The 12,707-nt window shown below is 40.3% G+C and overlaps 1 protein-coding gene across 1 annotated transcript in view; it reads right to left on the reverse strand.

The window, feature by feature from the left end:
* Positions 1–3,997: 3,997 nt before the first annotated feature.
* Positions 3,998–12,707, reverse strand: part of LOC122817261 (phosphatidylcholine transfer protein) — a 403,419-nt gene continuing 394,709 nt past the window's right edge. The window contains exon 6 of the mRNA XM_044090477.1: positions 3,998–4,993. Within this exon, the coding sequence (XP_043946412.1) occupies positions 4,913–4,993 (81 nt within the window). The 3' untranslated portion in view covers positions 3,998–4,912. The remainder of the gene's footprint in view (positions 4,994–12,707) is intronic.

Below are 12,707 nucleotides of genomic sequence, written 5' to 3' on the forward strand. Positions count from 1 at the left end.
CAAACAAGCCTCAAGAAAATCCAGTAAAGCTTCATTTGTTAATGCTGGTTATTCTAATGATTTGGCAGGTGTGCGAAAACCTTTTCTATACATTTCAGTTTTTCTGTTTTACAACTAATAATGCAACAATATTACAATCGCATTACAGGGTTTTTAAATTATCTGAATAAATATAGAAGTCAGGATAAATAGTACAACTAAATGTCAAGCTACAGTTTTTAAACAAGAAGGTCTTCCATCAGTTTAAATTTTTTTAGTAACATTCGGCTGTAAACAGCATATCTACTGTCACGTTATCACTTTATAAAACACAGAGAAGAAAGTTACTGCTTTCAAATACTGGAGAAACAAGAGTAAATAAAACAGATCTTCTATTCTTCAGTAGTAATAGAGTGAAGTTCAGTGCACACACAAGTAGGGTGACAGTGACATGAAGCCAGTAGATCAGTATGATGATAAGGGGACACTAAGAGCACTCATCAGTTAAAGCCATCAAATGTGGTTCTGTCAGTCACAGACACACAGCTTTGTGTGCTACACAATTACAAACGTTGTAGTTGCAATGGCTATACAACTGTAGCTCATGATGTTACAATGTTGTCACCTAAAGGTCATGCTCACATATTACTTTAGTGTTTACACATCATAAATAAACCATGATGCTAAAATGCTATATCAACTTATTGCTGTCATTATGGAGCAAAGCAGTTCAGTGTGTCAGAATGGCATGATCTGAAACTTCCAATTTAAGATTATATATGTAATCATCTAGCATTAAAGGAGAACTGCACCCAAAAACTAAAAAGAACATGTTTTTCAGCAAATCTTGAACTTTTCTGCATTGCTAATGCCTCTGTATCACAGTAATTGGTTACTGATATTTTCTAATTTATGCCCCAAAATGATGTGAAGGAGGCTGCCATGGTTAGCATTACTTTGTTTTATAGTCAATGCCTTCACCTTCCTTATGTCATGTTAGAAGGACTGAAAGAAATCCTTAAGATGAGGGGATCATTTACTGTAGTTGTCTCTCTCATCAGTTGACAACATTGCTGTGACTGCTTGCTTTTCACTGTCAGCATCGATCCCCATTTTAATTACTTTGCTTCCTTTCATTTTCATTAGTGGCCATCTTTGTTGTAGCATTTAAAGGGATGTTTGAATGACAAGCTTGAAAATGTAGCTGAGTTAAGTGTTCTTTTCAAAGTAACAACTGTAGTTCAATGATAAAGTGTGAGAAATCTGACCCTGTGATTAATAGGTGCTGCCTGAACTGGGCTGAGATGGTTGGTGTTGCATTCACAGTTTTAAATATTGTAGCTAGAATTAAAGTCTGTGATGTTAATCTTCTTTCCCCAACTCCAGAAGAAACATACACATTTGCAGAAATTTTAGTGTAGAAAAAATGCAAAATCATATACTGTTAGATTAACATATTTGCTTTCTTTCTTTGTGGCACTGAGTTTTGTTACAGGAAAGACATTTGCATCTGAATGCTAAGCTTGAAAGACCTGCTTTTGTTCAGACTCCAGGTTATACTATTTATCTGAGGTGTGATACTGGCAATCTGTAACTGATGAGGCACATTCAAATGTCACCGTTTTCTCAATGCCCTGGATTAACTAATCCATAGTCCCACCAGGGGCTCCAATATCCTAGACCTGGTCATTACCATCATGGGAAATTGATGCTCCACACCTATGGTCACCTCCTCGTTAGTCACGTCTGACCATAAGCTAATCACCCTTAACTTCCACATCCCACCCCCACCCCCCAGTAAGGAAATCTCCATAAAAAACTTCTCCAAAGCCAACTTCATGCTACTCAAGTCAGAAGTGACAAACTTCATGACACCCATGCAGATGGGAGCTGAAAGTTCAACTGCTGAATCCTACACTAAGGCACTGTATGAGCACATCCACTCACGCATAAATCGTGCCATTCCAAATAGAACCAAGATGCTCTCATACAAAAAAAAGAAGCCAATCTGGTGGTCCCCTGCCATAAACAAACTTTACAACAAAAGGAAGAAACTGTTGCAGAAAAGAGGAAAATCCCAGGATGCAAAAAACTTCCTTACCAGCCTCAGTAAGAAACTGAGATCCCTCATAAAATCCTCCAAAGCTAGTTACGAAAATAAAATTGCCAAAGATTCCAAAGACAACAACAAGGCATTCTATAACTATGTCAAGAATCTAAATGTCAATGCTCAGATCTGCTCTGAGTTAAAACAGAATGGCATTAAATATACTGATCCCAAGGATATTGCCAATATCCTGGCAGATCGATTCAGTGCCAACTTCACCTCCCTCTCATCCCCTAAATGGCCCATCTCAATACCGGAAGATTGCCAAATTCCGGTAATAACGGCCACACAGGTAAAATACGCACTCTCCAAAGCTAAGAATACAGCATCCATGGGACCAGATGACATCCCGGGCTGTGTACTACATGAACTACAATATGAACTGGCACCTCACCTAAGTGTCATGTTTAATCATAGCCTCACCTCAGGTTTCGTGCCCAACGAGTGGCGCACAGCTACAGTTATCCCACTCCACAAGGGGGGATCCACCTTGGATCCCGGAAACTACCGTCCCATCAGTCTGACAAGCCTTATCTGCAAGGCCATGGAGCGTATTATCATGGAACTTATAAACAAAGACATTGGCAACCTTCAAACACTGGACCCCACCCAGTTTGGGTTCGTGAAGGGCCGATCCTGTCTCCTGAACTTGATTGACTTCTTCGAATCAGTCTCCAGAGCCATGGACAAGGGTAAGGTGGTCCACACAGCCTATCTAGACCTTGCCAAGGCCTTTGACACCATCCCCCACTCTGGAATCATAGATAAACTTACTAAGTTGGGCATTAATCCCTACGTCACCCAATGGGTTGCTAACTGGCTTACTGATAGAACCCACACTGTAAAAGTAGCCAACTCCAAATCCAGCTCCAGACAAGTGACAAGTGGAGTACCTCAGGGTTCAGTCCTGGGACCGCTCTTGTTTGGCATCTACTTCTCTGAAGTACAGGCCAACACTAAGGGACTCTGGATAACAAAGTTTGCAGATGCATTATTGAATCCCCAAATGATGTGGATACTCTACAAAAGGGCCTTACAGAAACAGATGCTTGGTGCCAGAGCCATGGGCTCAAGCTCAATGCCAAGAAATGTATAGTTATCCCCTTTGGGAAAAAACATGTATCCGTGAATTACCATATAGGTGGCAGCACACTAAACACTGAAAGTTTGATAAGAGACTTAGGGACACAGGTGGACAGTGGTCTCACCTTCGATAACCACATCGCCACAACAGTCAGGAAATCATTCTATGTGGCACATCTCATCACTAAGGGCTTTTCATCCAGGAAAAAAGGAGGTCATTGTCCCACTGTACTAATCCCTCATTAGACCCATTATAGAATACAATGCCCCGTTTGGTATGTACCTCTCAAGACATCTGCAACAACTGTAAAGGCCACAGAAATACCTCACTAAAAGAATCACAGGCCTAAAGCAGATGCCCTACGCTGACCGCCTTAAAAAACTCCAGCTATACTCTGTCGCATATCGTCTACTCAGAGGCGATCTTTGCTTAACATACAACGCCATGTCAAACCCAGAGCTGTTGGACATGCTACACTTAAAGAAATCCCAATCCCTCAGAGCCACACGCTCCAGGGATCTAAACCTTGTCATCACAATAAACAAAACATGCTGGAGGGATAGGTTCCTGACCCAGAGACTCCCCAGACTCTGGAATAGATTGCCCATACATGTCAAGCAGAGTGCCTCTTTGGTCCTCTTCAAAAGGAACCTTGACGATTGGATGGGAGAAAGGAAATTCACCCCGGGGATCACGTCAGTCGCCCTGCTAGACAGGGGTCCAGGGAAGTAAATAGTGTGGGAAGAAATAGCCAGGGAATTGTTATGGCTAAGCTTGTATAGGCCCTAGGGCTGATAGCCTAGTACCAACCTATGAACCTATAAGTGACCTAACTTAATTACTGTGCCACTCTTAGTAGCTGTTGTGATGTAACAGATGAGAAAAATGCAGAAAAGAAAAGCAAAAATAATTATTAAATTATGTTTTTTTTCTGTATGTGAAGTGCTTAGTCTTAGATTACAGGGAATGAAAAACACTTTTTCGAAAAAAATGACTTTTGGATGAGTTCTCCTTTAAGAGCACAGCTCTGCATAAACCACTACATGCTGTAAAATCTAATGGGGCAGCTATTACATACTCCATCTTTTTATGAACTGGAAAGACATTTAATGCAGTTGCAACTATTGACTATGCATAATGTCCTTTTTTTGCAGCTATTAACTGTTATCTAATCACAGTTTTGTTAATGTTATCTCATGAGTTCTTATATCAGCTCTAACAACTGGAAGGACTGCCGATGTGTACATTTCACTGTGACAACTTTTACACTATGTGGCATCTGTAAATTAGTTTCATTAACATACCAGCAGAACAAAGTGTGAAACTCCACAAAGCAGCCAAACACATCCAAACGAATTTCTCAACCAGAGTACCACAGTCGCTAGCTGAATAAAATTTTCACTGGGCCACATTTATGACACTGGATTTCAGCTGCAGGAAGGGGCTAAAGACATCATGATATGTATGTAATCACATAATATATGTGTGTTTGCAAATACGTTTCAATATTAAAATACCCCAGATAGTTAAATAAACCATGATAAGTTTGTAAAAAGTGCCAGTAACCATGTCCTAAAGTTTTAATAAAACGCTCTGCAAAGCAGCACCACATTGGTTGTAGTTATGGTTAATAGGTTGTTCTTCTGAAAGAAGAGATAAACTGTAGTCACTGTTCCTTTAGCAACCTGAGATAACCTGATTGTAAACAGCATGTCAATTTCTATTTTCTTTTCATTAAAATGTCACATTTTCTTTCTTGAGAGGTAGGTAGAGTAATTTTTGCATGCTGTCTGCATATTCGTCAGAAAGGAAGGGACTCCACTCTGTGAAAGACAAGAGTTTATTAGCTTAGGAGAAAAAAGTAGAATATGTTCAATGATTTAAAGAGGATTACTAATTTCTGCCTAAAGGAAAAAGAAAAGACAATTTTTAGTTTATTTACAAATATATAAGTTGTGCAGCAATGACTTTACATAGTAATATCCTACTTGACTGCATCATTAAAAAAATTACTTTGCAAATGCAGGATGGAATCTCCTGGTACTTGCCTAGATCGTACAATTTACGTTATACTACTTCCAACTCACAACAATTAAAAAGCAAACACATTTCAAACAGAAACAGGCAAGAATACACAGATCTTCATAAAACATGCACACTGAATATGACACCCTGTAAAAATATTGGAGAATGTTGCCACAGTCCAGGCCATGCTGAAATTGTAACTTGGCATTTATATTTCTTGTTCCTTTTTAAATTAATGTTTTTGTACTGTGCAGTTCATCCCTAAACAAACACAAAGGATAAATGATGATGATAACAATACAGTTCCACCAGTAATCATGTCTAACTCTCTGGCAGCAATGAAAGTAACCAGCAACACAATTCCTGCAGTGCTTTTACAAGAAATGCACTTCCTGTATGTAGCAAAATTTACATGATTCAATTACAAAATGTTAATAGCACTAATGATACTTTCTGACAGATATTCCAGTTTATGTATGCAACATGTACACTGTGATTCTAAGTTTTCAGGATAAGGCTTTTCTTTTTTTCATTTTAGCGTTCATGTAGTTCTGGACTATTCCTTGTAAAAGGACTGTCAGGTGTCGTTTTTATTTAGTTATTTATACATTTGTCTCTTGTGGTTGGAAACTAAACCACATTCAGGAGTCTCTCCTTCATCTTCTGCTCTAACCTCTTCCCAACACCAGTCTGACATTCATCTTTGTACCAGGGACCCCCCCCCAAAGTTTGTAATAATGAAGACCATCAGAGGTTAAGTGCTAGGGAGGGCATCCCAGCACAGTGCCATCCATACAGCCACACAGGGTTTTTCTATTTGAATGAAGGCCAGTAAATCCAATAGACAGACACAACATAAAGCAGGAAAAAGCTATGTGTTAGGATTAGTGGGTTTATATTTTATTCTGAATATTTATTTATATGTTTTTTATCAAAGAATTAGCATGTTATATGAATCTTTTAGGGACACATTTTGTTTTGTATGTATATATTTTTAGAAAATATGTTGTTGCTGTTGTCTTTCGGCTTTTCCTGGTTAAAAATTATGTAATATATATATTAGGTTTTGCCCGTATGTAACACAGTATAAGCAGACTGTTTCTTTAATTAATGAATAATGATGTAAGCTTTTACTTGGTGGTCATGTGATGACAAAGTGGGGGATTTAAATTGAGCCTACTTTTACTGTCACTTTATCTGATGAAGTTATGGACATACAAAGCAGAGCTTATCTATATTGTTTTTAAATCAATAAAAAGTGTGTGGTTACTTTCATGGTGCATGGGTGCGGATTTTCCACTCTGCTTTTCCCTGCTTTCTGCTGTGCCTGTCACGTGGATTTTTCTGTTTGTCCAACCCTTACGAGGTGGCGCTGTTGACATCACAAGCATTACCAAGCACTGGCAGGATCAGTAGCTCCAGCTTCCTGTATGCCAAATTCATTCCATCTCCTCCAGCAACAGAGCTGTTAATCAAACTCAGGTCATGCGGCCACAGTTAAGGGTCTGTCCTGCTATGCCATAAGCTGAGCTTATATTTTAACGTGATCATGAATATTCTTGATGGTCCTTTGGTTGTGACAGCTTGTATTTCCTCATAACATGAAAGAACACAAAAGGCTTACCAATTGTTCAGGACAGTTTCATTCTTTTTATTTAACAAATCTCAAACTTTAAATTTTTTTTTTTTTTTTTATCAGACACTAAATGAGGAAATGCATTATCCAGGAGATGAGAAAATCTTTTATCTAAAATGTAATGTCATATTATAAAAGTCAGCATGCATTAAGAAAACAGCTACATAGTTAGAAGTTGCAACAAAATTATATCCACAATGTCTATATCAGGAAAAAATGTAGAACTTAAAATATGATTTATTAAGTCTGGTAAGCAATGGCAAGTTTAATGGCATCTATCCATGTCTCTCAGGCAAAACAGATTCTAAGGGAACCAGTAGGAATACTAAAGTCGGGCATCCCTGACCCCTAGTGACACACACACAAAATGGAATCATATCAACCAGAGTAAACAAAGATGGTTCATAGGTTCAAAAGTCAGTACTAGGCTGTTGATCCAGAAAACCATTAGCAGTCCAGCTACAACCACCCAAATTGTAGGTACCCATTGGCATGACTAATTTATACCTAGTGTTGACCCCTTTCAATGAAGACTTTAGGGGCCATACCCAGGGAGTATTTACAACTGCCAATTCATTCATACAGATTATGCTTAAACAGATCTAGGGAAACACTTTGCTTTACATCCACAGGAAGTCTATTTCAGAAAAGAAGCGTTCTCTATGATATATACCTATCTTGCTAGCAGGTCCTATTTATGACATGGTGCAAGTTAAGATCTCTTGAGCAGGTGATGAGGGTGTTATTTATGGATGTACAAGAGGTCACACATATGACTGGATCATAAAATGGTCTCTTAGACAGTCACCTCTCAAAATTCTGCAAGAAAGAGGAGAGAGAGAGACAGCTTTAAGGTAGTCTGGCTAGCTCAAGGAAGACATGCCTTTGAATATCTTAGTGAGAAACTCTGTGGTCTCTCAAGCTGGACTTATGCTTAGAGAGGCACATACCAATGGGGCCATTATACTCTGTTGCAGGCCTGATGAGGGGGAAGAGTAGAAAAGGATGATAAAGTCCTTAGATCTGGAAGACCCCCCCCCCCCGTGATAAGTCTGGCAGTGTAAAAGGATTTCCAAACAGTAGTGAATACATGGTGATCAAAGGATCGTTTGATGTTTAGTAAAGTGCCAGGTTCCTAAAGGCAGAGTCAACTTTCAAAGGGGTGTCACTGATGTAGTGGGTGCACTAGTGCCCAGTCTGCATAAGGACATAATGCTGCATTTCTTGGCATTTAGTTTTAGGCCATGGTCCATGCACCAATTACTGATGCATGTTAGTCCCTGCTGAAAAATTCTGAGATCAGATAGGGAGCTAATGACTGCTCTAAGTTGCAGACATCTGCAACTTAGTCAGCCACAGGACCTTGATGTCGGCCTTGGCATTTTATTTATTTGAAGTTTCTTTATTGGGAAAGTCAGATAGGGATAATATCAGATTTTAAGTGGAGGCCTGGGGGAATGCTCCATACTGACATAAAATGGGCTACAGTTAAATAACTACATAAAGGTAACAAAAATCACAATTTCAGTTCATATAGTGTGAACTTGTACATACAGAGTGAAGAATATTTGGACAGAGATAAGTTGAAAAAAGAACATTGCCAATAGTTAAAAGAGACGACACACATACTGAGTACACACACTAGAACAGAGATGACTAGATAACATAGCCTAGGAAAATTATATTTGTTTTTTATGTAAGAATTAGATTGTCAATGTTCACAGAAAAGGGGTAAGAAACATGCTTGGAAGTAAAGGAAGATGGCACTACTTCAGCCTGGGGTAATGCAGGAGCACAGCCCAGCCTTATTTAGGTGTTAGAAGTTGGAGAAGTTAGAGGTAGAGCCAATTTGCAGAGGGGTATTATTCCATTTTGTAGCGAAAGATATGACTAGAGACTTTGGATAGATGATTTATGTGGTTTATATATGCTAAAATATGTTGTTCATTAGATAGAAGTAGACTATTATGGTGACAGGAATGGAGAATAAGAGTAAAAGCAAGGCAGTCATCATAGGTTTGTTACTAGGCTAGCGGCTCTACATCTTTTATAGGCACAGCCATGTTAATCTCAAGTATCCCCATTTGTTCTTTTTGGGTAGCTCGCAGAACAAATTTATGAACAGATCAGGTCTGTGATGAACATCGGCTACCCTTGTTCATGAAGACATGAGTGCCAGACCATGGACGAATCTGCAGTCTCCCATCCTTTTATCTAGGTTGTGTTTGAATAGGGTCAGTGAGGAGCTCTGTTGTACATGAATAGGAAGTCTGTTCCAGAGAAGAGGCAGTCCCTGGGAGACATATCTGTCTCTCCAGCATGTTCTGTTAATGTCACAAGCTAGGTTGAGATCCCTAGAGCGAGTGAGTCTTATGCCATTTGACTTGCAGATGTGCAGCATTTCCATTAAGACAGGGTTGGCCATTGTCCTATATGCCAGGTATAAGTCGCCTCTCAGCAGCCTATAAGATACGGAGTAAAGTGACAGGGCTGTCAGCCTGTCGATGTAGGTCATAGTTTGGAGTCCCTGTATTTTCTTAATGAGAAACCTCTGAGGTCTCTCAAGCTGCTGCAGATGTTTGGTGAGGTTCATGAAAAAGGGTGCACTGTACTCTATTAGTGGTTTGATGAGGGTTGAGTACAGTGGAGTTATAACATCCCTTGACCTGGATGCTATGCCCTTGCTTATGATGTGCATTATGTAGAAGGCTTTCCTTACCACTCTGGATACTTGGTTGTCAAAGTTCAGATTGCTATCAACCTATGTTCCAAGGGGTCTATATTAGCACAATGAAAACTTCATTGTGCGAATCCCGTTTGAGCGATACAAAGTGCGAATATCACAAATATTGCAAGAATGAATGGAGATCGCCATAGGGAATTCTTCCCTTGACTTCAATGGAGTCTGATCTTGGAGTTGATATATTTAAGTAGTGGGGGTGAGGGGGGTGCAGGGAGGCTTGCCCCCCTGCATAAAACAGTGATAGTTTTCGGGTTTTAGTTTTTTTATTTCTCGGTTTCTAAATTTGCAATAATCGCGCTGTGTTGCTCAACCGGGATTCGCACAATGAAGTTTTTGTTGTGCTAATATAGACCTGTTCCAAGCTTCACACCACTGGGTTGGAACTCAGGAGGGTGCTTTTAATATTGTAATTTGTATGGAATTCCATTTTGCCAAAAGGAACAATAATGCACTTTTTTGCATTTAGTTTTAGACCATTGCTTTGGCACTAATCATTTGTTTGTGTTAGCCCTTCTTGTAATATGTTGACATCTTTGGGGGACTCGATTTCTCCCAGTTTGCAATCATCAGCGAACTTGGTAAGCCAAAGGCCATCTACTTTGGCCTGGACTTCTGAGAAATAGATGACAAACAGTAAGAGGCCCAGTATAGACCCCTGTGGTACTCCACTGGTGACAGGTCTACTGGTAGAGGTGGAATCACCAATTCTGACAGAGTGTGTTCTGTCAGTGAGGCATTTGGCTACTCATCTAATAACGTAAGCTCAACGATGGGAAAATTTGTTGAAAGTCTTGGCAAGACAGAGATAGGCTGTGTGCACTACCTTACCTTCGTTCATGGCTTTGGTGACATTTTCAAAGATGTCCACCAGGTTTAATAAGCATGATCTGCCTTTAACAAAGCCAAACAGGGTTGGGTCCAGCATTTGGAGGTAATCTATGTCCTTGTTGTTAAGATCCATGATAATTCTTTCTATGGCCTTGCAGATGAGACTGATTAGACTTGTGGGTCTGTAGTTTCCAGGGTCCCCTTTTGTACAGGGGATTACTGTTGCTGTTCTCCATTTTGCAGGAACATAGCCAATTCTCAAGCTATGATTAAAGAGAATGGCAAGTGGGTCTGCTAGGTCTTGTTTTAGATTGTTTAGTAAACAACCTGGGATATTATCTGGTCCCACTAAGGCTGTGTTTTTGGCCTTGGCGAATGCTGAGATGTCCTGTTCTCTAGAGATACTAGGCAGAGGGCTGGTGCCAGGTATGCTTTCGGATATGGTAGGTGGGGATGGGGGGTGAAGTTTGCGCTGGAACTGTCAGCTAGCAGGTTGGTGATATCTTCCTGTGTAGTATGAGTGATCCCATTTACAAGCAACTTGGCACATAGCTGGGCATTCCCTTTTAAACTTTGGGCATAGTGAAAGAATGCCTTATAATTATCCTTGGCTAGGGGATGCAATTTTAGTTTTGTAATCTGCTTTAGAAGACTTAAAAAGATTTCTGATTTTCTTGTCTAGGCTTAGGAGGAAACTCTTCTTCTGCAAAGTGATTTCCCTTTTGCTTTTGGGCAATAGTTTCTTCCTCTTGTTATATAATCTGTTTACACTTGAAGTCCACCATGGTGGCTTGTTTTTATAGGAAGACCTAGTTTTGATCCATTCAGGTACAGCAGAGTTTATGCAGTCTCTTAAGTGTTTGTACAGGGAATTTGTGTACACTTCTGCATAGTGATCATTGATGTCTGTGGTTGCAGGTGGTATGAAGCTTTTTATACCATCGCTTAGTAGGTTGTAGTTTAGCTTTAGTTTTTTATAATCTTTGTTCCTGTGAGGGTGGCAGTTCCAGAAGTTACTTCAAACAAGACCAATCTGAGGTCTGACCTAACCAGGGAGGGCATCGTGCATGGGGAAGTACAGTACCCCCCCCCATGTTGGTGAGTACTATGTCCAGAACTTTACAGTCCCTAGTGGGGGTGCAGACCATCTGTTCCAGAGCATTTGTGTTAAAGTCCAGGAACCTCTGGGCAAGTGCATTTTTGTTCGTGTATGTCCCCCAGTCTATGGAAGGATAGCTGAAATCTCCCATGACTAAGGTGTTGGGCTGTATGGTGAGGGATTCCAGTAAATCAAGGTGGGTGGTGTGCATATCCTGGCTCACGGTGGGGGATGTATAGTTAGCAGTGATGTGGTATAGTACTTTCTCAATAGTTAATTGGACATGGAGTGGTTTGAGAGATTCACTGAGCAGTCTCAAAGTATATTTGGTTTTAATGAAGATGAATTCACTTCCACCTTTGGTCCCTTCATGCTCATTTTGAGGTCTGAACGTGTGGAAGGCATTGTAGTCTTCACAGCTGGGGTGCTCTCAGCGGCCTTGAACCATGTCTCTGCAACTGCACAGACGTCAGCATCCTTTAAGATGAGGAGTGTTTTCAGGGAGTGCAGTTTTGTGTTTAAAGTCCTAGCATTAAGCAGCACGACCCTGAGTTTGTCTCAATTAGATTTTGTTACATTGGAAAACTTGTTGGTTTGACATGGCCTAAAAAGGCACTACAGGAAGGCAAGGGCCTTTGCCAGTATCTGAAAGCCAAGGGGAGACAGGTGCAGACCATCTGTAGGAAAGCAGCGAGGTCTGTCTACCATATCCTTCCAGGCTGACAGATACTGGATCCCGCTGGACTGGCACCAGAAACTGAACCAATTGCTGAAGTCAATAATTTTTTATTTATATTGTGGCATAATCCTGCATGAGGGTAGGATACTGCTTAGGGCTAGGGATATACCTATCTGGAACACATAATCAGAGAGTTCCATCATGTCTTTCTTCATATAGTCCAGAGAGATACATCTCAAGTCATTCACTCCAACATGGACTATGACAGAGCCATAATGATACTTGTTGAATGACTTGAGTGCGTGCATGATTTGTCGGATCCTGGCTCATGATAGGCAGCTGACAGTGACCTTTTCCTTGTCCAGTCTGTTGAGAAGGACATATGTGTGTCTCACTATGGAGTCATCTATGACTGAGACATTTGATGTGTTATGCCTTGGGTGTGCGTGTGTGTGTACATGTGTGGTGGTTTCTTTTTGCTTAGTGGTGAGCATTTGGGAGGTCTCTGTTCTTTTGGCACTCTTTTA

Source organism: Protopterus annectens, chromosome 12.part0 (genome assembly GCF_019279795.1).
Source record: "Protopterus annectens isolate FY-2018-M chromosome 12.part0, PAN1.0, whole genome shotgun sequence".
Classification (NCBI taxonomy): Eukaryota; Metazoa; Chordata; order Ceratodontiformes; family Protopteridae; genus Protopterus; species Protopterus annectens.